This window comes from Meles meles, chromosome 8 (assembly GCF_922984935.1).
Source record: "Meles meles chromosome 8, mMelMel3.1 paternal haplotype, whole genome shotgun sequence".
Lineage (NCBI taxonomy): Eukaryota > Metazoa > Chordata > Mammalia > Carnivora > Mustelidae > Meles > Meles meles.
Window position 1 is genome coordinate 2,712,724 of NC_060073.1, and position 27,220 is coordinate 2,739,943.

The following is a 27,220-nucleotide window of genomic DNA, read 5'->3' on the forward strand; positions in this document are numbered from 1 at the left end:
CTACCGAAGTTTTAAAAAATAGGATTTTTAAATCACACTGTGTTTCACTGTTGCTTTCCTCTCTGCTTTGGGAGGGGTGGGGTTGGCGTTGGAGAAGTGTGGGTTGGTGTCCCAACCCAGACCTGCAGCAGGGGCCAGGGGACAGCACTGTGGCCACAAGGCCTGGGATTGGAGAAGCTCCACACCGGGGCAGGAGTGGCCCAAGGCAGTAGAGGGTGTTGGTGACCAGAAAAATCCCACAGGGGCCACGGGGACCTGAGCCAAGGCCCCCGAAGCCCACGGTTCCATCCTCGCCATTGTCCTTTTGTATTTACTCAAGGTCCGTCCAAGCGACATCCTGGAACGTGGGGGGTCTGCCACTCAGAGGACCTAGATGGCAACACCTGGGTGTCCGTGACCGGGTGGGGGTGGGCTGCGCCCCTGACCAGTGTCTATGTTTCTCCCCACAGAAGTGCATCCGGTTTAACCCGGACGCCACCGTGTGGGTCGCCAAGCAGCGGATTCTGTGCTCCCTGACCCAGAGCCTGAAGGACGTGCTGAACTACGGGCTGTTCCAGCCGGCCAGCAACGGGCGCGACGGCAAGTTCCTGGATGAGGAGCGGCTGTTGCGCGAGTACCCGCAGCCCGTGGGCAAGGGCGTCCCCTCCCTGGAGGTACCGGCTGCTGCCTCGTGGCCGGGGCACGGGGCTGGGGGGTGGTGTGGGGGGGACTGTCATGACGCTCCAAATTCGATTTGGATTGGGAAATGACCCTCCCATGAAAAGTGAGCTTGGGGTGTTACGGGGGCCCTTATTTTGGGGAGTTTCAGACACGGGCGCCGTTTTCGAGCCCTTTGCTTCCTCACTGTGGACTGGATGAACCTGTCGGCGAGAGATCTTGGGGTGCACACACGGGGGGTCTGACTCAGGCTCACGTTGCCAGGACTGGCGGGAACGGGGGTGCAGGATGCGGTTTGCTTCCGTCTCCCCGACTCGGTCTTCCTGCCTGGGGTGCACGGTGGCCAGGGGCCATCCAGCAGTGACCCGAAGAATGATGTCCAGCCTCTTGCCGGGGAATGACCAGGGGGCCTGGGGCTGGTGCAGCCGTGGGCCTGCCGCGTGACACGGCAGTGCGCGAGCCGGGCACCCGGACACCTTCCGTGCGCGGCGTGACGCCCGCCGCTGCCACTCGGACCCCCGGCCAGCCGCATCCCCAGGTTGACACACGGTCTCTCCACGTGACGGGTGAGACAGTGAGGCAAGCGGCATTCTTCCTGTTGCTCAGGGGACTGGGCACGGCGGGCGATGACGCTCCTCTCAGCCCCGTCAGACAGGGAGAGGCCGCGCGTGTGGAAGCGTAGCCGGCCCTCCCGCAGCCCGAGTGTGTTCGATCACATTCCCGGTGATGAGACCGTCCCGAAGTCAGAGGTCACGGACCAAGGCCGGACCTCATCCTCATGTTTCAAAGCCCAAGAGGGACTCCGAGGGTGAGGTTATGGAGACCCCATTTAGACAGAGCCTGTGTCAGGCCGCAGGGGGGCGTTTCGGTGGAGGGAAATTTGGGGCGCCACTTGGCGTCCTGTGGTTCCCTGTTCTGACCTCAGTTTGCTCATCTATAAAATGGGTATCCATTAAAAAAAAAATCCCTTACTGGGGGCCTACTAAGTACCAGACGCTTTCTAGGCATGTTCACCATGTTCACGAGACCGTCGGGGTCTGGTCTGGGGCTGACACCGAGTGGGAGCTGGCAGACCAGGACAGTGAACGAACGGTTCGTTTCGGGGACTGGTGATTTCCAGGAAAACCCAGCGAGAGGACCGGGACGTCCAGGGTCTACTCTTGATCCAAGAGGCTGTTGGGGGTGGGAATCTGGCTGGTCCCCTGCTCACTCCCGAGACCCGAATGAGAGGGTGCGGGGATACAGAGTAACCTGGGCAGGGCGTTGTGCTGTTTCTAGAATGGCAGGCACACACAGACACTCCCCGTCTCCCATGTCCCATCCGGGACTCGTCACGGGAGCTGAACGAAGAGGCCTGCGGGGGAGCGTCTCTGCTCCTGCGTGCATCGCCCCATGGGGGGCTCGGTCCATTCCTGGGAGCTGTGCAGCCCACGCCGCCACGCATCCTCTCTGGGCCTCAGGCTCCCAGCTTTCAAAGTGGGGGAACACGGGTCGTGCCTGCCCAGGGGGCCCGAGGCTCCAGCGAGCACTCCTTGCACGAGCCGGCAGTCTCCTTGCACGAGCCGGCAGTCTCCTTGCCGTGAGAGAGTTGTCCCACCTCCATGTTTCCATCTCCTGGAGCCTCAGTCCCGCCGGGGCATCCTCGGTGCCGAGTGAGATGGGCCTGGCGCTCCCCATGTCGGGCGGGCGTGGCTGTGAGCTCTTTGTCGCCAAGGATTTCCAGGGCGTATGCCTCGCTGCTGAGGAGACATGGAGGAAACAGCAGGAAGGGCTTTGCCGTCCAGAGCCTGCATCCCTCTTTGGCCACGAGCTGGAAATGCTGGTGACTCTGGAAATGGACATGATCCTTTGAGCACCTCCTGTCCTGCCAAGAGATGGTGGCAGCCTGGTTTTTTTTGTTTTGTTTTGTTTTTTAAGATTTTATTTAATTATTCATGAGAGAGAGAGGGAGAGGGAGAAGCAGGCTCCCCGCTGAGCAAGGAGCCTGATAGGGGACTCGATCCCAGAACCCTGGGATCACAACCTGAGCTGAAGGCAGCCGCGTGGCCCGTGAGCCACCCCGGCGCCCCAGCCCGAGCGTATTTTTATAACCAGAAGTCCCCGTGACTTGAGTTCCGTTAACCCTGTCAGCTAGTGAGCGCCCGCCTCTCCCGACATCTCTCAGTGGCTCCTGCGATCTCAGAGGTCTGCTGGGGGGTGACAGGGGGCTTCCCGCAGCCCAGGGCGCCAGGCACACAGGCCATGCTGTCCTGTTGGAATCTAGAACCCGTGACAGAAATCCCAAAACGGGTCTCGGTCCCCACCTGCCAGTTCTGTTCGGGACCGGGGACACCTGCAGGCTGTGGTCAGCACACGTTGTCCTGAAGCTGGGAGCCGTCTGAGTGTCGCGGAACTTTCCGATTTCGCTACAGGCTTCTATTGGTCCTTAAAAAAGACCAAGTTTCAGTCTGTGCATCCAGGGAAACGTGTGTGGTGCATCTGCTGTGTTCACGTGTAGGGGAGAGGAGGGGAGAGTAAGGTGGCGGCTTTGGGACCTGGATGTGAGATGAGACGGTGCCAGGATTAGGTCCCCCGCGGCCCTGCACCCTCATGTCCCTCACTCTGGGCTCGTTCAGACTCTTGGGGCTGAGGGACGTGGAAGGAGGGGTCCAGTCTCATCCGCCCGCAGCTGGACGCCCCTGGGCCATCCTCAGGCCTCCCCACCCACAGATCAGGAGGCCAGTCCCAGACGGGGAAGGTGTCCGGCCACAGCTGGCGGGACGGTGGTGGGGCCGGGCTCGGAGCAGGTGCCTCCCCCGGGAATCCTAGCGCGTGCCCGCTGCTGGCCCTCCCCAGCCTTCAGTCACGGCTCCCGCACATTGGCCCTCAAAGGGGTGGGGGTCCCTGGGCTGGGCACGAGGTGGCGGTGCTGGGCTTCCAGGCACACTGACACCCGGACATTCTCTTGGGCACTGACTGCGTTGGAGCGGAATTCTTCGTGTCCGGCTCCAAGGAGGTGCTGGATTTGAGGAAACGAACGTCACCCAGAGTCCCGGGATGGCAGCGGGGACACCGGCTTTGCCAGGCCGGGCGTCCGAGGGCTGGGCGTGGAAGACACGTCCTGGTTGGTTGACGGGACCACGCGCACGGCCGTGAGGATGACAGTTGCTGCCCACGAGAGGTGCACCGGCGTGGCGTCTCCGTGGGAGGCTAGGACGCCTCCGAGCCCCCGGTTGCTCTCGTGTCTTTCCACGGCTTTTCAGCCACGTGTCCACGGACCTTCGCAGGTGCGATTCCTGTGACACCAGGGGTCTGTGGTAGGAAGGCGGTCGGTTCACCCGACACGGAAGGAGTTTGCTGCCTGGGGCCCCAGCCTCCCGCGCAGCCGCTCGGCACGAGGCTGTGTCTGAGCATGAGGCTTGTGACGTACTCACGTGCCCCCTCTTCTCCCGTTTCCGTCTCTGCGCAGTTCCGGTACAAGAAGCGCGTGTACAAGCAGTCCAGCCTGGACGAGAAGCACTTGGCCAAGCTGCACACGAAGGTAGGTGGGGGTGGCTGGCAGGGCACGGTGGCCTCGCGCCTCACACGTGGCGTTACCGTCTCTTCAGATCGGGGCGCTCCTTGGGCCGCGGGTTCCTCTTCCTGGGAAGCCTCCCCCCACCGCACCTGCCAGTGGGCGGGGCCGGGATGTGCGGGTGCCCCGGAAGCTTCTCCCGCTCATACCCCGAGGCCCGCCCGGCTGCTGGGGGCAGGGGTGCTCCACAAAGCTGTTGGGAGCTTGGGCAGGAGAGTGTAAGGTTTCCTCAAGGGCGGGGCTCTGGAGCAGGCTGGGTTCGGACATGCGCATGGTGGCGAATGTCCCCACCTTGCCTGGGGGCGCGTGGCCCATCTGGGCCTGACTAAACCACGTGAGTGAACACCCTCCCGTGTGCCCAGAAGGGCATCCACCAGGGCCCCCAAACACAGCCGTCCTGTCCTGTGTGGCGAGACCGTGCTGGGTGACAACTCACACGGGGACAGCGTCAGGCGGGTCGCCATTCCATGCACGTCCCCCCTGGGTGTTTCTGGGAGGAGGGGAAGCCCTTCTCTCTGAGCCCCCGCTGCCGACGGAGAGGACACAGTGGCCACAGAGCCAGTTAAACGGCTTGACCCCAACCGCACGGAGATGAGACTGGCCTGTGGCCGGCAGGGGCGTGGAGAAGGGGGCTGAGGTCAAGAGCCTGGCTGGGCTCGCGGCGGGGACCCCTGCCCCTTCGTCGGGGCTACTGTGCGCGTCCGCAGGGTGCAGGGGCTCGAGCGTGACCTCACCCACCTTCGCGGCGAGGAGGATGCCCGGCGGCTGGGGGTGCTCGAGGGTGTGGCGCGCAGGGAGAGACGCGTCGGGACGTGCCTGGACGCTGCCTGGGGTCCACCCTGGTGCCGCCCAGGAGAGCTTACGTGGTGCTGGGAGCTCCATGGGCACTTGCAGCCGACGGGCTCCCCTGGCTCTTGTTCCGTCCCCCATTTGTAGCACAAGAGACACGCGGATTTGTACTGTGCTCAACCGGTTGTGGTACACCACTACTTGCGGACGTGGCTGGTGGTGGCCCTTCTGCCTGCCTGTCCCCCCTGACGTGTCCCCACCGTCCTCTGAGCCCTGACAGCTTTGTGGCCCAGCTAACGGTCCGGGTCCTCACGCACCTCCCTGCCCAGCCCTGGAATCCGCCGGGACGGTGGCCTTCCAGCCCCAGGGTCTGTAAGCTTCTAGCTTTTTTGATGACCTTCTGATGCGTACATAAAAATGTGCTTTTTGGATTTAAAAAAAAAAAACAATTACTACCTAGCAGTGGAAATGTTAAGTGAGCACAAGTGCATCAGTCTTTGGACCTTTGTTAATTTTGGCTCCGGAATGTAGGCGGAGTGTGGGCGTGGACATCCAGCCTGGCCCCAAGCCCCCGTGGCCGCCCCATGTCGTGGGAGCCGTGTGCAGGGGCGTGCAGACTCGGGCCAGCGACAGGAAATCGCCTGTTCAGGTGGAGGCAGATTGGATACTGGGCTTCTCCTCAGGGGCTGGGGGCCGTCTGCTCCGTGGCAGGAAATCATGGTTTCTGTTACAGATGAGACCAGTCTGAGCTGGGGAAACGTCCCTCCCCACCAGGCTTGACCCCGCAGGTCATTCTGACGCTATGAGAAGGGATTATCTCTTTTCACCTTGAATTGCTTCATGGCGAGACATCCCTGTGTCTGTCCACGTAGGCACAGGTTCACCGAAACGTGGATTAGCCAAGCGAGGGGCTGCCCTCTCTGCCCTCCACTGCGGTTGTTGCTTCACAGATTAGAAAGCACGAATGTCGGTGCTCGGGCCTCACTCCCAGGAGAGGGACTCCGAAGCTCTGGGGTCGACCCTAGAAGCTAGTTTTCCAGAGTGGCCCAGGTGGCTCATCCTTTCATCTGCGAAGGAATGTTCTGTGGCTCTTGGCATGGACGTGAAAGGCGAGAGATTTCTAGAACCTTCTTCCCGGCAGGCTGGTTGTGTCTGCCCCACGCTGGGCTCCATGCTTGGCGCTGGGGTCCAGACACAGCGAGCCTCTGCCGGGTGGGTCTGTAGCGCCCCGTGCAGGGGCAGCTCCCTCTCCACAGAGGAGGCTGGAGTGCACCCTGGTAGGACCTTTCCGGGGCCCCGAAGACATTTCTCTTTGTTGATTTTTTCCCCCTTAGACCAATCTGAAAAAATTCATGGACCACATTCAGCACCGTTCGGCGGAGAAGATCGTCAAAATGCTGGAACGAGGCCTGGATCCGAATTTCCATGACCTGGACACGGGAGGTAGGTCCCGGGCGGAGAGGACATCGGTAAGCCTCACGGAAGCGCGGACTCAGTCCAAGAATGTGCCTCTGTTATCAGATCCCACACACACGGGCAACAGTTACGCTATTCGTGGTTTTCGAAAGTTCTTTCTCGCTCCCGCTTAAGTTGCGGATGAGAAGGGCTGGCTGAGCTGTGCAGCGACCACGGAGCCTGGCGCATCGTCGGTGCTCGTGCACAGCTGTTGGGAGAGCGAATGAAGGAAGGAGGGTAAGGCGCGTGGCCCTGTTGTGTGCCTGCTGTGGGAGACACACTTACACGCGCACGCCTCGCTCCCCCTGCTGGCATGTGGGCTGCTCATCGTCCGTGGGTCCCAATAGCCTGGGGGTTCCCAGATTCTGGGCTGTGGCTGTGGGGCTGGACAGTTTCTCCTTCTTTAAACAATTGCAAATGAGCATTGACTATTTCATCTCTCCGCCCCACCCCATTATTAAGATGCAGCAGATCCCTAACCGTGTTAGTTTCAGGCTAGGCTCTGGATTCTATACTTGGATACATTGTGTCCTGGAGACCACAGGTCTGGTTAACTTGTTATGTTCTGAGCACAGAGAACTTGCTAGCTGTAGTCCCAGTGCCCTAGCAGGACTCCTGTAGTTCCTAACTGGGGGTCCGTTGACCGCCTGTGCCGTCCCCACCCACCTCTGGCAGCTGGCACTCTGCTCTGTTTGGGGGTGGGGACTTTCAGATTTGGCATGGAAGCGGCATCGTAAGGTACCCGACGTCGTTCACTTAGCACGGTGCCCTCTAGGTCCATCCATGCTCTCCTCCTGCATTGCCTTCCTTTTTGCGGTGGGATCGAACTCCTTTGTGGGGCCGGACGGCTGTTTGGGGGTGGGGGGCTGTGTCCTGGGCTGTGGGATGTTTGCAGCCTCGCCAGCCTCCACCCCAGGCCCCAGTCGCAGTCCGAGCTGTGACAACCAGGCTGTGTGCAGTCACTGCCCTGTGTCCCCTGGAGCAGAGCACAGTCACCGGGTGAGAGCCTGTGCAGTGGGACAGGCTGAGCTGGGCTGACCGAGACAGGGCTCAGGCAGTCTTCGTGGCATCTGGGGGTGTTCGTCCCCATCGGTTGGTAGTGTTCCTCCTGGATTCAGTCCCTGCAGGGTCCCTTTCCCCACTGCTGGGGACCGGCCAGCCCTCCACCTGGGCCACTGTTACCTACGTGTGTCCTGCCCTGTGGCTCAGGTACCGAGCCCACAGCAGGTGCCGATGTCAGCTCAAGGATGGAGACTTCTCATCATCGCTCGGGGCTCCTCTGACCCCTGCAGCTGGGGCAAGACCCCGCCTGGGCCCATCTGGCAGTGCCCGTCCCCGCCCAGCACAGACCGTGGTACTGCGATCCACGATCACCGCTGACTCGTCTGTCTCCTCAATTTAACTTCTGACCACAGCTTTGGTACCTGAGATGCCAGGAGATGGGCCTTGGGGGGGTGGGGGGCTTGGACGGCACATGTGGCTGGACCATGGAGGTAACACGTGGAGGGCACATGTAGAGAAGTGACATGTTTGTGGTTCCCTCCTTGGGCCAGCCTTTTACCTGGATGTCCACCAGCCTGGCCTCGTCCCTGGCTGTTTCCAGAGGATTCCACGAGGGAGGGCAGGCAGTAGGGGCGCCCAGGGGTCTGCCGCAGGCTGCTCTTCTTCCCACCCGACCCCCTTTCCGTGGCCTCGCTTCCTGGAACTGGCGTCTTCCAGATCCTGGACTCGTAGTGACACTTCCTCCAGGGCAGACCCTCTCCTAGCTTCTAGAACCGCACAGCAGACCCCGAGTTATTTCCAGACGGAGGTCCGCACCGTCTCCCACGGCCCAGCCTGCAGCTTGGCAAAACTGGCAGCCCGGGCCGGCTTCGTTCTCTCGGGCGGCCCCATCTCCATTCTTGGCCGGCGGCTCGCGCCATCGAGCTCTGTGTCCCGTTGGGTGTTGTGTGTGTTTTTCTAATTATTTTCTTCTCTGGACAGATAGACTAGAAACGGTTTACTTATTTTCAAGTGTAACCGGTCAAGCAGAGACGCCGACACGTGGCGGCCGCCAGATCGTAATGGTCCACGTGTAGATCTGTCCTGGTCGTGCCTAACGCTGCCCGAGAAAGCAGAACCTTCCCCGTCACGGCTCTTTGCCCATTTTTTTTTTTTTAAATTCGTGGACTTTATTTGTTAGAGCAGGTTTAGGTTTACAGGGAAGCGAGTGGAAAGCCGGAAGCTCTGTGGGAATGCCGATAACCTCCAGCACCCCCGTTCCCAGCATCCTGCGTTTCGACCAGCGGCCACAATAGCTGTCTGTCACCACAGCGACACAGACCAGCCTCTCTGCCCTTGACGTCATCTGTGCTCACCCATTCACCCTCCATCCTGCTAACTCCGGCAGCGCTGGTCTCTTCACTGTCTCCATGGTTTTGCTTTTTTCCAGAACGTTGTAGCATCAAAACCATACAGAGCGTGGCCTTTTCAAATCGGCTTCTTTCACTGAGGAAGGTGCTGTGTTTCCTTCATGAGTTTTCGGCTCGGGAGCTCCCTTCTCTGTAGTGCTGAGCCGTGTCCCGTTGTCTGGATGGACCCCAGTTTATTTATCCGTCCACCTGCTTAGGACATCGGGGCTGCTTCCAGGTCTCAGCGGTTGTCAGAAAAGCTGCTACAAACATCCATGGGCAGGTTTTTTGTGGGCAACGTGGAGCATCGGGGACCACTTGTCCTCCCGCCCGAAGCCAGCACGCCGAGAAGCCGTGACCCGTGTGAGAGAGCTGTCTGTGTGCGACGGTGACCGTGGGAGGCGAGTCCTGCCGGGGAGCCTGCCCGGGGAGGTGCCCTGGCTGCGGAGAGTCGGGGAGACACGGCAGCCTGAGGTGTTCCGTCCATGACGGTACCTACAGGGAGGGGACATCGGAGCGCCCACCGCAGTGTTTCGTGTCTCACGTGTGGCGCGCCGTCCACAGTGGGGTCTCCGGAGAGGTCCCGTCGTGTTAGCATCATGTTAACGAAAGCTCCAGGTGCTGTTTTCTCCTTGTCTGGGAGCCACAGGGACTCGGGATGGCTGTCCCGGGCTGCCTCCAGACAACAGGTCGTGTGACCGACCTGTCCCGATTCTCCTGGGATGGCCCATGTTCGGGAAGCCCCTTGGTCCCAGACAAACCGGCACAGTCGGTCACCCCAAGTGTGACCGGGGCACGTAATGATGCAGCCGTAGTCACGTGATTACAGGCGAGTCAGGTGGCGAGGGTATGGGAAGCCTCATTTCCCTCAATCCTCGTGCGCCCCGTGAAGCTGATCCTCTTTGTGCGGCCAGATCCTCTGAGCGCGGGGGAGGCAGAACCAGACTTCTTCGCCCTGGGATTACAGGGTCCGCACTCTTACCCCCGGGGCGGGGACAGGAGGCGGGTCTCTCTTCTCACCTGCGTGCCTGGTGGGACACGGCTGGGACCCTGGCTGCTGGAGGGTCTGTGGCCTCCGAGCGGGTCACCTCCCCGCCCCGCGATGGAAGCACGAGCGGCAGCCCTAGGCAGCCCCAGTGGGAGGGAAGAGCTGCCTCACGTCCCCTCTTACTCTAGACGCCGCACTGTTGTCCTCATCGGCTCTGACCCCGTGGCCTCTTCTGGTGTTCCAGCAACTCCACGCTGAGCCGGGTGACCTTGAAAGCCACCTGGCGAGAAAGCAGGCTTCCTTACCCTCCCCCGTGCAGAGAGGTGAAAGCAGCTTGCTTCCCGCGTGCAGGAAACATCATGTTCGGACATGGGCCGCGTGTAGTTCTTGGACGCTTCCGGGCTGCACGCGGGGGCCGGAGGTTGGGGAAGCCCCCCTCTGGCTGGAGAGATGCACAGGAAAGGACGAAATCTCCATGCAGTGACCTGCTCATGAGGACAGTAGCTGGGATTACAGCCAACCATCGGGGGCCTCGTCTAGCGGAAATGTTCCTGAGTCACGGCAACAGTCCTATGAAGACATAAAGCCTCGCCCACCAGGGTCCTGGGTGCATCTCCTGCTTTGGTTGGAACCTCTGCGACAAGGCACGTGGTGTTCTGAGCCCCGAGGAGGGAAACCAAAGTACTAATCTGAGCAAAACTTAGCGTAGTGCTTTTATGTCCTGCCGCTCTCCCGAGCCTGCAGGAAGCCCGGGCACGACAGCTGCCGGGTATTAAAGCCGGGAACCATCTTTCAACTCCTGAAACGTATGGGGGAGTAAGCAGTGGAATTCTCGTGGGCGGGGTGCATTTCGCCGGGCACCTGCGATGGGACCGGACTGCACCCGGGAGAGCCAGCTGCGAGGTTAGTTTCCAGGGCGGTGACAGCTTGTCCCCTGGTCAGGCTCCTGTTTGTCACCTGTGCCGAGAGGTGCCCGGCCCCGCCACGTGTCCCCGCAGCCCGGCTCCCGTAGCCCCTGCGCAAACCCCGGAATGAAATTCTCCAGAAATCATTGCATTGGGTAAACCAGAGGGGGGCAGCCCGAGCAGACGTCATTCTGGAACCTCGTAAATGTCAGCATGCAGAGGGTGGGAGGCACCCGGAAGTCCGCGGGAAGACTGTGCCACCTGCGGGCCGGGGGTCTGGGTGCCCTGGGCGTCAGATGCGCTTCCTGGTCCCAAGAGACCCGTCTGGAAACAGGAGCTCAGGTGGAACATCCAGTTAGTTCAGGGTCATGTTTCAGCAAGGGTCGTAGGTGACTCCTAAGGTGCATGGGGCCAGGGAGGGTGGACCCCTGTCAGGCAAGCAAGGGATTGGGGTGGGCACAGGAACGGGCGCCCGCAGGAGGGGCCCTTGGCATTGAGACATCTGCCAGGGCTGCTGGCCAGGGGGAGAGGAGGTCAGTCTGGTGCTTCTCACAGCGACCCGTGTCACGATGTGCACACACGGTCATGAGCAGAGGCCCTGAGGAGCGTCTCCTCAGAGGGCCGGCTGGGGACGGGTCAGCAGCAGCCTCGTCCCATCAAACCGTCACCTGCAGCATGAGCCTTGGGGCGGTCCCTTCATTGCCTACACAGGGCAGCGACTCTGTCAGAGCAGCGTGAGGTTTACAGAGTTATGAGGATATTCCAGAATGTTCCAGCTGTGCCGTAGCCCATCTGCCCTGCTCCTGTCTTACCAGAGTAGGATGCATTTTATAATCAACAAGCCAATCTGGATAGGTTGCTGTTAACCAAAGTACGTGCTTTCTTCCTGGTTCATTCCCCGTCCCCAGTTGGTTAATGTCAATGTCCCTTTTCTGCCCCAGGAGCCTCATGGCACATAGCCATCTTGTTGCATGGGACGCGCTTCATTGTGACGATTTCTAGGGCTCTCCTTGGTTTTGCTGACCTCGGCCGTTTTGGGAGCCAGTTGGGCATTTTGTGGAACATCCCCCTTGTCGGGGTTGTCTGGTGTGTGCATCATGGTCAGACTGGGCTGTGGGTTTGGGAGGAGGCCCCCAGGGTGAAGGACCCTTTCCTGTCACATCCAGGCTCGTGCTCTGCACGAGACTCGTCCCCGTGATGCTGGCCCTGCTCACCCAGCAGGTCTCAGCTGTACGCTCCCTCTCTCTTCCCCTTTACGGATTGTCCTCTTTGGAAGGAAGCCACTCAGCACAGCCCACAGCTAACGCATGGGGAGTTACATGCCCCATCCTTGAGGACAGAGTGTCCACACATGTGACAGAATTCCGCACGCAGGTGTGTCCTTTCTCCCGCATTCATTCATTCACCCTCGGTTATCCCTATCAGTGTGGACCGCTGGGTGTTGAATTCATCATCTAGGTCAGGACCCAGTGTTCTAGCTCTGCGCCCTGGGAGCTCTTTCAGCCGGCTCCCGAGGACCTTGGACAGACCCCATCAATGTGGGTCCTTAGTTTTTGGCCCCTTGCTTACTCTCTGGTCCTAGAACACGCCCCAGGCTCATCCTGTGCATTTCCTGCCCAGACCCGGAGCCCGCCAGCCATCCAGGAGAGTGGATGGAGAATGGTCATAGGAACCAGAATCTGGGTGCTGTGTGTGCTCATTGCCGCTGGATGGCACTTGCTCCTGGCGCGACAACCTGTGTGTGTATGCATGCGTGTGCATGTGTGTGTGTACGCGTGAATGTGTGCGTGTCTACGAATGCTTCTGCGTGTAACCACCTGTATCTGTATTCAGTCAACATGAGCGCGCACCGAGGTCTCCAATCTGATCCACGACCACACGGACCAGTGCCTCCCCTTCCCTGGCTACGCCATCACCTCCCCACCGATAGTGAGAGGCCTGGAGGCCACTCTCTACCATCTGTTTGTCTCGTTCAATCCCAGGATGCGTGAATAGTCCCTTAACCTGGAGGACACGCCAGCCCTTTTATCACACGGAGGACATGCCGGTGGTCCGCCGGGCAGAAACCCCAAACCTTGTCTCCCTTCTAAGAACATTCGTCTGTGTCTATTGTGTAATACATTCAATATGTTCGTACCGTAAGGTGTGGATAATTTTTTGTATTAAGAACATTATTAAGATATAACTTTAGTGTAATTCGGTCTTTGTGTTTTGAAAGTCTTTATCGAGATACATTTCATGTGCCACTGGATTTAGCCATCAGAAGTGTACAGTTCAGTGGTTTTTAAATATATGCTCAGAGTCGCACCATCACCGCTGCCTTTAGGACACCGAGGCAGGAGACCTCGTGCTTGTGTGTGGTCACGCTGCACGCACTCCCTGGCCCCTGGACGTCTGCTTCCTGTCTCTGCGGGAGACAGAGTTGCACACTACGAGGTCCCAAGTGACATTCCATTGGATGGGCCACTTTTTTGTTTGCCCACTCATCATTTGGGGTCGCTGGGATCATTCACACTTCTCGGCTGCCATGGACACTCTTGTGTGGAGTGTGTGGACGCGTTTTTATCCATCTCATGCACGGACCCAGGAGACCACTGGGCTGTGGGGTAGCTCTGTGTGGAATCTTTTGAGAAGCTGCCGTATTGGTTTCCAATGTGGCTGCACCCCCTGGCATCCCAGCCACGGTGCGTGGGAGGTTCCAGTCCCCGTAGCCTTGCTGATGCTCCACCAGCTGTCTCGTTCATTACAGCTGTTGTAGTAGACGTCCCATGTCCCCGTGGTTTTATTTGCATTTCCCTGATGACCCATGATGCCAAGCATCTTTCCCCGTGCTTACTGACCATTTGCATATCTTCGAAGAAGTGTCTATCCGGATCCTTTGCCCCCATTTCGATTGGGTTGCGTGCTCTTGTTGAGCGGTGGAAGTTCTTTATATATTCTGGATACAAATCCCTAATCAGATATGTGGTTGCAAATACCTTCTTGCAGTCTGTGGGTCATCTTTTTACCTCCTTGGTGCTGTCCTTTGATGCACAAAAGTCTTTAATTTTATAAAGTCCTGTGTGTTTCTTCTTTCTTTTGTGGTTTGTGCTTTCAGTATCCCATTTTTTTTTCAATTAAAATAAAAGTCATGCCCACCTCAGGGTTACAAAGATTCACTCCTGTGGTCCTTCCCACAATTTCAGAGCTGTAGCTCTTCCATTTGTGAGCCATTCTGAGTGGCGTGCATCTGGCATGACATAGGACTCCCACTGGAAATCCAGCTGTCCCAGACTATTTGTTAAGCAGATGATGACTTTCCCCACGGTCACGTGTAATTTGTAAATAAAGGGGTGAACCCGCGTGAGGGAAAGCACCATTTTTCTGGGTTTGCTTGTTTACTCAACAAATGCCTGACCAGGTGGGAGAATGGTGCTGCAGGCCTGTGCAGACTTGATGTCTGTGACCTGGGAATCTTGCTAAAATGTCAGTTCTGGTTCTGAAGATCTGGACTGGGGCCAGAGATTTTTTTATTTTTTCCTTCCTTTCCTTTCCTTTTAATGAGATTTTACATTTCTTTTTCTTCTTTTTTAAAAGATTTTATTTATTTATTTGACACAGAGGGAGAGAGCACAAGCAGCCAGAGAGGCAGGCAGAGGAAGAGAAAGAGAGAAGCACGTGCCCCGTCGAGCGAGGAGACCAATGTGGGACTCGATCCCAGGACCTTGGGATCATGACCTGACCCAAGGGCAGAGGCTTAACCAACTGAGCCACCCAGGCATCCCTCTTTTTTTTTTTTTTTAAGATTTTATTTACTTATTTGAGAGAGTGAGCATAAGAGAGAGAGAGAGCACACAAGTTGGGGCGCAGAGGGAGAAGCAGGCTTCCCGCTGAGCAGGGAGCCTGATGTGGGACTTGATCCCAGGACCCCAGGATCATGACCTGAGCCCAAGGCAGATGCTTCACCGACTGAGCTCCTGCCAGGCACCCTGAGATTTTGCATGTCTAATCAGCTCCTAGGCTGTGTCCATGGAACTCACTGGAGTTCCCAGGTGTTCAGAGCAGTGGTTCCTATGTTGAAAACCACGCAAGGAGGTTTTACCAGTCCTAATCTTGGGCTCACAGCCACACCGATTAAAGCAATATCCGGGTGCAGGACCAAGCTGGTGTCACTGTGCAGTCAGGTTTGTGAACCCGCGTTCTCCCGCCAAGCACGTCCTGGGACCACCAGCCCGTCAGAGGTGCAGGTCCACGTTCTTTGTATTAACGAACTCTTTGGAGGGTTCTTAACTCATGCCCACATCTGAGAACCACAGGTCCAGGTGACGAGGAGGGAATCCCTCCGTGTCCTCTCTGGTCCTTGGGAACTTTGAGGTGTGGCCTCAGGCCCCTGGATTTGTCACAGAGATGGAGATGAGCCCACATTGGTGCTATAAGGCGGCTTCTCGCTGTCAAGACTGTGCATCTGGGGACATGTCAGATTTCTGCTGACCCAGAGGAGAGAGGGGCCGAGGACAGGCAGGTGCGTAGTGCCACTTCTCTGGCTTTGCTTCCACGTCTCGGGTGTCCCCTGAAAAGGAGACATCCCCCTTGTGTGGACTTTTGGAACATTCTAGTGGGAGGCCGCTTCTCCCCTAGAGGGTTAGCAAACACAGCTGCACATGGCTTTTTCTGGAAACTCCTGGTCAGGAGTGTTTCCTGGTTATCATCCCCAGGGTCGCATTTTGGATGGCAAAACGTCTGTCTGACGCAGAAGGGGCGAGTCCCGTTTTAGAGAGACGCGTTTTCCTAAAACGGGTCACTTTAGGAGAGGGAGGTGAATGTGAGTAAAGGCAGAATCCCGACTCCACCGGGATGTCGTGCCTCTTACGTCTTGTGAGGGCTCTGTCTCCATGTCAAGCCGGTGCGGCGAGTCTTACCTGGGCTGTTTCCGTGGATCTGTTCTCTTCACGCTGCTGGGAGCTTTTTCATTACGAAGCACTTTCCAAGCCGTGACTCCCTGTTGCCCCGCACTGTGGGCGGGACAGGGTGGTCAGTGCAGCGCAGAAGGGGAACAGGCCCTGTAGGGTTCGAGGTGTCCATCCACGTCACAGCTGAGCCGAGCCTGGAGCACAAAGGGTCCAGATGCAAAGCCTGGTGTTTCCTGCTTGGGATATTCTGCAGGAGGCGTGTGGGCATAGCGAAGGGGGTGTGTGATCTCTCAACCATGGATAATTTAATAATGAGTTTTATATTAGAAAGCAACACTAAGATAATTGAATGCACAGGTTGTACGCCCTCTGTCGCTTGTGAGCCCAAATACTAACCTTCTGATTCACTCCTTTTACCTGCCTGTGCATATGTAGGATCTCATCTACATCCCCTCCTGCCCATCTTTTCACTCACCCATCCCTTTCTTCTTCTCCCTTTCTCCCTCCCTCTCTCCTTCCCTATATCTACCTGCCCACTCATCCATCCACCCAGTTATCCATCAACCTGTCCATCTACCCATCCATCCACCCACCCATCTGTTCCTCTGTCTGTCCATCCATCCATCCATCGACCTGCCCATCCCGTCCATCCATCCACCCACCCACCCATGCGTCCGTGCACTCATCTGGCCGTCTGTCCATCCATCTGCTTATCTAAGCATCTACCCAGCCCCTCACCAGCGATCTCTTACCTATTTATTCGCCATCTTACAGAAGCTCGGGGACACCGTACTTACTGTCCTCCTGGGGCGGCCACACGGCACTGAGTGGGTGTGGGAATGTTTGTTTCCTCTGTCCCACGTTCTGAGAGCATCGGGACTGTCCCTTGCTGAGAAAGTCCCAAGTGACTGTGACCAAGCTGTGGTGGGGTGGGAATGCTACCAAGTATTGGCTTCATGGTTCATTTGAGAAATTACCGTTTTCGTTGTGTAAAACCATGAAGTCCTTGCACAGGCTTGTAAAAATATGGGGAGAAGGCTGTAACAAAGAGAGTAAGATTTGTCTCTTCGCGAGACGAACTGCTCCGGCTGGCGGTCTCGGAGGGCGCACCCGGGGGCGGGCACCATCCAGCGGGGGACACGTGCATTCCGGCCTCACAGGTCCCCATGAGGTGGGGGTCGGGCTTTTACCCTCGCCTCGCGGGGGAGGACACACCCAGAGGGTCTGGGGCACCTGCTCAGGCCATCCAGCCTTCCAGGAGCGGAGCTGGGTTTTGCTGCCACCGGGCCCTGTTCCTCCAGGAGGAGCTGCTCACCCACACGCTTGGCTGCCGAGGTCTTTGTCTGGCACTTCGATGCTCCCGGGAGTACCCTGGGCCCCGGTGCACACTGCAGCCTGCAATGCACGGGGCTCCTGCCCTCCCCTTGCCTCCGAGTCTGGACAGGTTGGAAGCCGGCAGCTGGTGCCCTTCTGCCGTGCCTCCAGCTCCCTCGCACCTCTCCCCCCTGCACACCCTCCTGCTGGTGCCTCTTGAGGTGGCCGGGCCGGTGTAGGCGAGAGCGTAGTAGGTGTTCACAACCGTCTGGGTTGAGGAGAGCAGTTTCTGCCCCACTGGGTGGTCCCACTGAGAGACGCGGGGGCCTTGAGGTTCTAGTACATTGACTGTAACTGAAGTAACTTCAAAATGGAACATTTTCAGGGACCTGTGGTGCAGGTGGCATGGGCACGTGGCCGTCCGTCACGCAGACCGTGCAAGCCCGATGGCCACACGTTGGCAGGTGGGATGGCATCTTGTGGGGGTGGGTCCGTCAGGCCCATACCAGGCCTCACTGGACGCCCTGCCTGAAGGGTGTGCCGGCTGGGGGCTCTCCTGGCCTTGCCAGGGTGTCAGCTGGGGGCTCTCCCGACCTCACCGGGGTGTCAGCTGGGGGGCTCTCCCGGCCTCGCTGGGGTGGGTCCTGGTCAGGTCTGAACGTGGCGAGACTGCAGTGCATCGTTCGGGCAGGGCTGTTGGAGGAAGCCACCTCTTGTCATGGTGTCGTCCGAGGGCTGGAGGTCCCCTCAAGTATGTAAGATCTACCATTAACAGGGTGCCTCGTTCTCTATTCAGCGGCTCTCAGGTACCCAGCACCGTCCTAGGGCCTGGCTCTGCCGAAGGGGTCTGTGGTCTGGAGCCAGAGGCAGGACTCCAGCTGGGTCCCCCTCGCACTGGCCGTGGACGGACAGCCAAAGAAAGGATCCTAACCGTTCTGAGGGCTGACTTCGCCCCCCATGTGCGTCAGCCTAAGCTGACCTCACACTGAGGGACCAGCTTCCCCAAGTCGCTGTGAGAAATTTGGCTTTGAGGTGGGCATGCTGGTGGCTCCAGAGGACGGGGCCTTCCACGCACTGCCGCTGCCCCCCAAGGGACCGAGCCCACGCCGACGCCGTCCCACACCTGTGGCCGGGACGCCGCTGGGGCTGAGGCAGTGAAGCCCGGACAGCTCCTTCTCCCCACTCTACTGGGTGGGGGTCTCTCCCCGAGTTTGCATCTCTCTGCACGGCTGCCCCGCGTGGGGCTCCCGCCCTGCTCCACGCCGTCTTGACCCCCGACACCCGCGCACCCCCCCCGTGACACATTTAGGTGCGGGGTGATTCCCCGACGAGTTTAGGGAGCCCTCAGCACAGTGCTCGTTTGTGGGGAAACACGGCTGGGGATTAGGGCGAGACGGGGGTGCCAGAGCTGAACGCAGGGTGCGGCCGCCCTTCCCGGGGACAGCCGGGGACGTGACCGACGCGAGGACAGCCGGGGACGTGACCGACGCGAGGTCAGCCGGGGACGTGACCGACATGAGGTCACAAGGGATTTCAACCCCAGATCAGATGCCCCAGTCCTTCTATTCTCAAAATGCGCTTAAAGTCAGAGCGACTCATCATCAGCCGGGAGTGTCTCTGGGTCCTGGGGACACGCGCCTTGTGCTGGCGCTCACAGCACTCTTCTAACAGGTACAAGCCTCTCGGATTGAGCACGTCAGGGCCATGTGCCTTGCTTGGCAGTGGCGACGGCAGGGAGAATGAGCAGAGAAGGTGGTTTAACCCAATTCCGCCCTCCCCATCATGGCCAGCGACAGACTGGTCCCGAGTCGGCGACCCAGGGTGGCATGGGACCCTTCGTAACTCGTAACCTTGTCCCCATGGGGGCGGGCTCTATCCTTCTGTCTCCAGGGCTTCTGGCCCAGCCCTCTGCCGGTCATTTATTGTGCTGACCCCATTCAGGTCCACCCACCCAGACCCTGACCTCCATGGGGCACAGACTCAGACCTCCCTTCCTCCATGTTCCTGCAGCCTGAGTCTGGCCGTCTTCCAAGATGCCCATAAACGTTGTGACACTGAGATGCGGAAAGGCGGGCATCTGCCTTTCAGACCTTTAACTGCAGCCCTAGTGGTCACTGCTCCCGCCGGGAAGCCTATGTTTGGTGTTGTGGGAATCTGTGTCTTTGGGATGAGGGCAGGGAGGACGGCTGGCTTCTCAGACCCACTGCCAACAAAGCAACAATGCGGAAACTCAGTCTCTGCCCCCGTTTTGATTTGCACGTGACCCCGAGGGTCACCACCATCATCCCCGCTGAGGCCATGCTACCCGCGTGCATACTGGAGTTGGTTCTTCAACCTCACTCAGACTTTGCACTTGACCTCGTGAGCCACGTGCCTTGGCCGGTGCATGTCCTGATCTTGCATGTGTTTGGATCCCACAGAGACCCCGCTGACCTTAGCCGCTCAGCTGGACGAGCCTGCGGAGGTGATCAAAGCGCTCAGAAACGGCGGCGCCCACCTGGACTTCCGTGCCAGAGACGGGATGACCGCCCTGCACAAAGCCGCCCGAGCCAGGAACCAAGTAGCCCTGAAGGTACATACCGCAGCCCGGTCACCCGGGGGGGCTCCTCCCTGTCCGATCCCTGGCATCCATGCCTGCTCCCTGTCCCCGTCCCATGATGGCCACCCAAGCTGACCCTGAATTGTGTCCCCACTGGTGTTTGGATGTCCAGTGGGGGCCCCCGACCCTCTCTTCTGGGGAATCTTGAATTTGGTGTTTATAAAAGGTCGTCTGTCCATCTGGCTTGGTCAGAGGCTTGTGTTTTGGGCCAGGAAGGGCAGCGCTGAAAGGTACTCCCCCACCTTCCCGGGAGGAGGCTGTGAACCCAGAGCCAGCCTCGCTGCCACCAGCAACCCCCTCGCCGGGTCTCTGGAAGCCCATCGGGGGTGCGTTCACCCCTCATCCTCCCCATGACCCCTCTGCCAGTAGTATTACCTGTCCTGGACCCCCGTGTGGGGGGCCCCCAAGAGCCCTGGCAGGGAGGGAGGGGAACCTGCTGTTGGGGGCTGATCCCCAAGGCAATGCTGCTCTCAGAAGTCCTGGATTTCTCGAGTTCCCATCAGCTGCCCCTTGTCCGCTGGTTCCGTTCGAAATCCAGCGTTCGTGACAGCGTTCCCGTTGTGCTGCCCTCAGGGTGCACGCTGAGAGGGTTTTATGCTGTTTTCAGGTTGGGTAGTACACCTTTTCCCTTTTCTGCAGAGGCCGCCTTCGCTTTGTAGCTCTCCACCAGTACGGGGGGTCAGCAGGGCACAGCAGGTCCCCATGTGCCCAGGCACGTGTCTGCATACCATCTCCTGACCCCGCGATGCACGCGCATCCTGCTGGCCTAGGCGCCGTGTCCTCCTTCAAGGCCAGAAACCTCACCACCGGAAGCTGGCGCCTGCTTCACTCCAGGAGGCCCAGGAGGCCCAGGAAACCTGCGGCAGCAAGGGCCTGCTCAGCCTCGGCCTGCGGGAGCGTGACCCTGACCCCCACACTTCGTTCTTGATGCACTTTGCAAAAGGGGTCGTGAGACCCAGGTCCGGCACTCTTGTTTTACAGACCCTTTTGGAGCTGGGAGCATCCCCTGATTACAAAGACAGCTACGGCCTCACACCGCTGTACCACACCGCGATCGTGGGCGGGGACCCCTACTGCTGCGAGCTGCTGCTCCACGAGCACGCCGCCGTGTGCTGCAGGGACGAGAACGGCTGGCACGAGATTCACCAGGTGCGCGCGCGGCCGACGCACGCCTCCCAAACCCTTCCCCGCAGCTCACACCCGCCCCGCCGGCCTTCTGTTCTGCCCATGCGGCTTCTGAAACGCTGGGATTCGTCTCCAGCATTTAAAAGCAGGGATATTTACCTAGAAATACACGTTTGTGACCTTGTGGAGACATGGGAAAGTCAGGCATCCTGTTGCATTTCTGTAGGGTAGTAAACTTTTGGAGTTGTGGGGTGGGTGTGCCCTTCGTGGGACCTGGGCCCTCACCGCGCGTCCAGCATCTCGGGGGCCAGCAGAGCTTGGCGCTGGGTGCTTTCTGCACACAGGTGACCCGCGGTGATGCCTGGCTTCTGAGCACAGGTGACCCGCTGTGTGCCCGATTTCTGAAACCAGTGGCTCAGTGTGGTGCCCGATTTCCACGCACAGGACCCAGGTTTCCCTGATCCCACCTGGTACCGGTGGGGTCGGGGGAGTGTCAGCTGCTGTCCCATAAAGAAACAGGACCCACCTGCGGGCTCAGGGGAAGCGTCCTTAATGCACCCCCAGCAGGGGAGCTGGTTGTGGTCCCAGAAGCAGGCACAGCTGCGGTGGGCGGGGCTGCGGGCCGGAAGTGCCCCGCCTCTCTCCTCTCCTGCCGTCCTATTGGCTGAGCCGTGTGTGAGCCAGCCAACCGGGGAGCCCGTGGTGCACGGCTGGTCAGGGTTACCGGGCAGAGGAGGGTGGCGGGGGCGAGTGGACCGCGAGTGGGCCCGGGAGGCGAGGGGGAAGGACTGGGGCAGGCGGAGGCTCTGAACTGTTCTCCGGGTGGGCAGTGACTCTTCCGCTCCCCGGCCACCGTGGCCTCCCGCGCTCCCCTGGTCTGGGAGGGGTCGGCCCCCACCCGCTGTGGTCGGCGGGGGCCCAGCCGCGCCGAGGGGTCGCAGGTGGCCGTGGGGTGCAGGCAGGCCCTCCCCGCGTGGCCTTCCGCGTGCTGGGTCCGCCCTGACCCGTCAGCAGTCCTGCGGCCTGGAGGGCGACCGCTTCCGCCCCACTGGGTGAGCTGCAGGCGGCCCCCAGCCCCCCAGCCACGGTGGGACCCTCGGAGGAGTGAGGAGCGACCAGTGCCCTGGGGGTCGCCATTCGTTCCCCCCTGGAGTGGGTGTCAGTGGGCCTGCAGCGCCCTCAGGCCCTGGGAAGGCCCTTCTGTGAGGGCAGGGCTGAGAGCCTCTGCGGCCTCCCTTCTCACTCTGCCCCCCGTGGCTGCGCCTCCGTGTGCTTCCAGGTCCTTCCAGGGTCGTTTCCTGGCCTGTCCCAAACCCTGTTTTAAAATGTAGTTTTAATATGATTCGGGGACAGTGGAGGCGGCGGCCACTGGAAAGAGGGTGTGTTACTCACAGATCCTAGGAGGTGGACACAGGGGCCATGGGCGATGCCCCGGGCTGGGTGGGGAGGCAGCAGCCCCCTGGGGCCAAGAGCCTTCACTGTGATTTTTGTGGCACGGGACCAGCCGAGGCGTGGCTAGTCTGGATAACGTCAGGGACACGGGCGCCGGGGCTGTCCCTGGGCTGGCGGGGGCAGGCAGGTCACGGCCGGAGAGCGAGAGCCCGGGAAGGCAGGTGGGGGTGAGCTCTGTGTGGGCTGGTTTTCGTCTGAGAGTTGTCCTCTGGGCCAGTCCTGTGCTGTCAGAAGTAACGTGCCCTAGGAGGGGCACGTCCAGGCGTCAGCAAGGCCCCAGACGCCAGGGTGTCAGAAATACAGAAGACAGGAACGCGGGCTTGCTAGAGATGAACCCAGCATCACGGCCCAGCTCTGGAGAGTTCTCCGAGCTGGGCTCACCCTCCTCCCACCCTCCACCAGCGGAGGATGCCTGCCAGAGTCCCTTTCCTGTCTGGGGCCTGCGACGGTCTGGCCCCTGGCCGCCCTGAGATGAAGCATTGGTGTGCTGGGCGTTGGGGGGATCCTGGCGATCACTGCCCACGACGTGGACTCCAGCCAGGATTCCTGGTCCCGGCGTGAGCCGGTTCCGTGCCTGAGACCCCGAGCACGGCTTCTGAGCATGTGGGCACTGAAGCCACCAGACCTCTTGATCCTGGGGCCCCAGCCCCCTGCTGCTGAGTTTTAGCTTGGAGTCCATGGCCGGGGAGGGAGGGGCTGTCCCAAGACTGAGCATCCTCTTCCTGTGGCGCCCGTCAGGGTCATGCCCTGAACCCCATGTGGTTTCTTTTCCGCCATGTCCTGGGAGGCCGGTTCCCTCCCTACGAGAGGATCTCGATTATCTGGGTGGTTCCTGCCTCCCCAGCCCCACTGTCTGGTCTGCTGCGGTGGGGACTGGCCGTGAGGGGTGGAGGCAGGTGCCACGCCGAGGTCAGCAGACCAGATCATCCTCCTCCAAGATTCTCACCACCCGGTTGGTCCCCCGCCATCCTGATCGGCCTTATTGGCTCCATCTTTCACACCTGGAGCCTCCGCAGTGGATGCCTGCTGGCCTCCATGACTCGGACCAGGTGATGGGCCCGGGGTGGGGCGGGGAGGGTAACCTGCTCAAGGCCGCAGCGGAGTCCACCCCTGCCCCTCCCTCGCCACCACCTCCCGGCTTGTGAGCAGAAGCCGCCTCTGATGGGACTCACGTTGGTGGCGAAGGAAACAGGAGTCCGGTTTTGCCAGGGCGAGCGGGAGAAGCACCGTGGAGCTCTGGGGCATGCGGTTCTGCGCCTCAGGTCTGTCCCTCAGCCTCATGCCCTGGCATGGGCATGGCTCCTTCCCAGTCACCTGGCCCCGCGCCCTTGGAGGGGTCCTGCACACCCGCAGCCAGGCCTGCTCAGGGGTCCCGCGGTGGTTTCGTCCACTTCCCCGCCAAGGCCAGGGCCAGGTGCTGAAGGGAGGCTGTTCTGATCCTGCTCCTGCCACGCAGCGCCTGGGGACGCCCGCCCCCTGCAGGCCGATTCTGGAAGCGCGTGTTTTTGTAGGCAGCTCGCTGGGGACTGTGACCCTAACTACTCAGCACGCCGGCGGCAGTGGGAAATTTGAGAAGTGGGAGACACAAGATGACAAACACCCGGGCACAGTCCCACAACCCGGGAACATCAGGGGAAGGGGGGGATGGCTCATGCTCTCCTGTGCGTCCTGCGTGCACCCTGGCACGGCCTGCGGACTGCGGGTTTGGCTGTGTTCGGTTATGGGAGGCTGAGCGCTCTGGAGAGGGGGCTGCCCCCAGTCTGGGGACAGCTGCTCCGCGGAGGAACTGCCCTGGGGTTCCACGTGCCCTCACGCAGGCCGTGCTGTGTGACCAGCTCTGGGACATCTCGATCCCTCCTGCCCTCCTTCCCTCCCTGAGTTCCTCTGACCGTGTTTCGGGGTGGGGGGGTTCCCTCCTCCTGTTGTCAGTCCAGTGTTCTTCGCAGACCTTCCTGTAGGTCTCATCTAATTTCCTCAAGAACTCCTTTTCTTTTTTTAAGGTTTGCTTTACTTATTTGAGAGCAAGAGATCACGAGCAGGGGTGAGGGGTAGAGGGAGAAGCAGACTCCCCACCGAGCAGGGAGCCCACACGTCATACATGCCTGAACACGGTTGGCTGAAGGACTCAGCCTTTAGATGGCGTGGAATCCGGGCTTCCTCAAAGCCAGGGTCTCCCCAGTGCCCTGGGACGCCCACCCTGTCCAGGGGAGCCTGGGACTCCCGTGAGCACAGGTGTGAAGGGGGGGCCTCCTCAGGGAGGGGCAGTTCTAGCCAGAGCAGGGGGAGGCTTCGTGGGGAGTGGAGCATCGAGGCCTGGCTGCCGCGAGAGGCACGTGCTGTCTCAGGTCAGGGATGCTGGTGTCCCCGGCCTTGCGGGGTGGGTCCGTCACACATGGGGGGTACGGCATGCCCCTGGTGCTTGGACGCGGCACAGCACCGTCGGCGGCCATCGGTGTGGGGACCGCAGAACCTTGGCTGAGCCTGTCCCTGGATGCAGAAGCCACGGTTACCGCATCTTTACAGGTGAGCCCCCCCCCCGGGTCGGAGAGTCTGGGGTCCCCAGCCGCTAGGTGGAGGGTCAGAGCTTGCCGGCACACCTGCCTCCAGCTCCCACTCTATACCGACCTGGGGCGGCAGATCCGTACGCCATGCCCCGCCCAGATGAGCCAGGAGTCCTTCAGAGAAGGAATCAGTGCATCCTTTCGCCAGGGGCCGGCAGCGGGATCGAGGCTCACCGAGCCTTGGTCTTTCCAAGCAGCCCTGATTCTTGGGGCTGAGAGGAGAGGAGGCTCCAGGAGGGGGGTGGGTAAAGACCCCAGGCCGGGATGGTGGTCATACCACCTTCTCCCAGTGGTCGGAGCCTGTGGTGTACCCCAGCAATGCCCGTGAAGTCTACAGGAGACCTCGTAGGTCCAGAAGTCAGGTTATAAAAGCAGTGGGCTCTGTGAGGTAAGTGGCAGCTGTCACTGATGTCCAAAGACATCTCTCCTTTTGGAATTCATAGCATGACACATTTTATGTGTCCTTTCAGGCTGAAACGTACAGGCTGGTTGGTCTGAACTGATCATATTGGTCTGTTTGGGCAGTTTTGACGAAATCCCACAGTCATGGGGCTCACACAGCAGATAAGAACTGTCCCCTGGTCCTGGAGGCTAAAGTCTGAGATGCAGGGGCAGGCAGGCCGGGTCCTCCCGAGGCCTCTCTCCTCGTGTGTGGACGGCCGTGCTCTCCCTGTGTCCCTGTGGGGTCGTCCCCCCATGCGTATCTGTGTCCTGATGTCCTCTTCCTATAAGGACCCCGGTCACCCTGGATCAGGGCCACCCTGGTGACCTCATGTTACCTTAATATCTTTTCAAGGCCCCATTTCCAGATACCCCAGTCCCCCCTCTTGGGTGGGGGGGTCGGAGTCAGGGCTCCAACACGGGAATTCGGGAGGACATCGTGCAGCTCCCAACCCTGGCCAGCACAGAACTGGCCACTTCCCGCTGACCTGTCCTCTGCACATTCACTCGCACATTTCCCCGACTCCCCTTTGGGCTGGCAGCAAGACCACGACTGGCCTTTGAAAACCGTGGAACCCAGGGCCGTGGGGCAGCCGGTGGCTGGAGTCAAGCAAGCCGTGTGTGCGCGTGTTTGGGCGAGAGTGTCTCTGCTGCTGGGCACCTCACTTCCCGACCAGGAGGGGCTGAAACGACGTTGTTTCCAAACCATCGTCTCCCGCTCCCATCATCAGCGCATGCTTCAGGAGACATGCCCAAGCCCGGTGCGGGTTTAAATAACTGGTTGCTGGCACAGAGCCAAGCAGAAGCATGTGCTGCTGTCTGCCGTGCCGTGCACTCCGCGTTGTCCCAAGTGCCTTGCACAACCCGGGGCACCTCTGGGCTTGCTGCCCGCTTAGGGTAGTACATGTGTCCCAGCAGGCGTCCAGCAGGTGGCAGTAACGCGCCGGAAGGAAAGCGCTTGCTTTTCCCTTATTTCCACCACATTACGGGGTTGGCTCCTGATGGGCCGGTGTTTAGCATAGCTGGGATGAGCCCAGGTCTCACTGGGAAACTTCTCCAAACACGTACGCCCAGGAGATTTGCAGGCAATAGGTGTGGAGTGGAGCCCCCCCACTCATGCACGTCCCCAGAAGCCCTCATCGAGATGGTTAAGAGACCGGAGTGTAAGGGGTCCTGTGTGGGGTCTCGGCTCTGCCTCCGGCAGCCCCTCCAAGCGGTCTCTCAAAGGCCAGGAGCCCCAGCGCCCATTTCAAGGGGAAACGGTTACCATAGCTTATCTTGGGGGGGACAAATGTCTTACTTTGGTGAGCTTTGAGGTCTTTGTGTCAAACGAGGACTAGTTTCTCTATGTTGTAAAGGACTCTATCAGTTTCAAACTCAGGAATTTGCCGGACACCAGAGAACCCCACATACCTTCACTCTGAGACCACATTCAAGTTTTGTCCCTTGTCCCAATAACGTCCCTTATACTGAAAGAATCCCGTCCGGGACCCTACACGGAAGCCTTCCACTGGGAACCCCTGCAAAGACTACGGGGCGGTGAGCTTGGAGGTTGTCTCTCAGCTTGGGTTGGGTCAGTATTTCTTCATGATGAGGTATGAGTGTGCATTTTGGTGGGAATGTTTTGGAGTGATCACGTAGGAGCATCGCATTCCTGGCATCCTGTTGGGGGGCACGTGGTGACCCCCGCCCGTTACCAGTGATGTTCACTCTGATGGCCTGGCCAGGTGCAGTCTGCCAGGCTTCTGTCTTTCCTTCTGTAATTGGGATTCTTTGGGGTCTCTGAGGCTGTCAAGTCCTTTTCCTCATTCCCTGTTCCTGGGTGGGCCTGGCACCCACTGGTGTTTCTTGCCTGCAGAAATGGGGTTTCTTCTGCCCCCATCCTCTGGGGAGAGCTGATGAGTCCAGGCTCCTTTGATTTCAGGAATAGAAATCTCAACTCTGGTATAAGGGGAAATAAAAGTTCTGCCCAGGCTTTGTGTCCCGAGGACCCCAGGCATGACTGGAGCTTGGAGAGCCCTGTTATGGGCTGTGTGTGCGTCTGTCCTTGGCTCCGTGTCTGTCCTCCCTCCCTTCCTTTCTCTCCCCTGTGCCCCTGCTCC

At 59.7% G+C, this 27,220-nt stretch overlaps 1 protein-coding gene across 1 annotated transcript in view; it reads left to right on the forward strand.

Annotated features, from left to right (window-relative positions):
- Positions 1–27,220, forward strand: part of SHANK2 (SH3 and multiple ankyrin repeat domains 2) — a 459,520-nt gene that overhangs the window by 78,867 nt on the left and 353,433 nt on the right. The window contains exons 4-8 of the mRNA XM_046014851.1: positions 450–653; positions 4,106–4,177; positions 6,334–6,442; positions 19,361–19,512; positions 20,521–20,688. Of these exons, the coding sequence (XP_045870807.1) occupies positions 450–653; positions 4,106–4,177; positions 6,334–6,442; positions 19,361–19,512; positions 20,521–20,688 (705 nt within the window). The remainder of the gene's footprint in view (positions 1–449; positions 654–4,105; positions 4,178–6,333; positions 6,443–19,360; positions 19,513–20,520; positions 20,689–27,220) is intronic.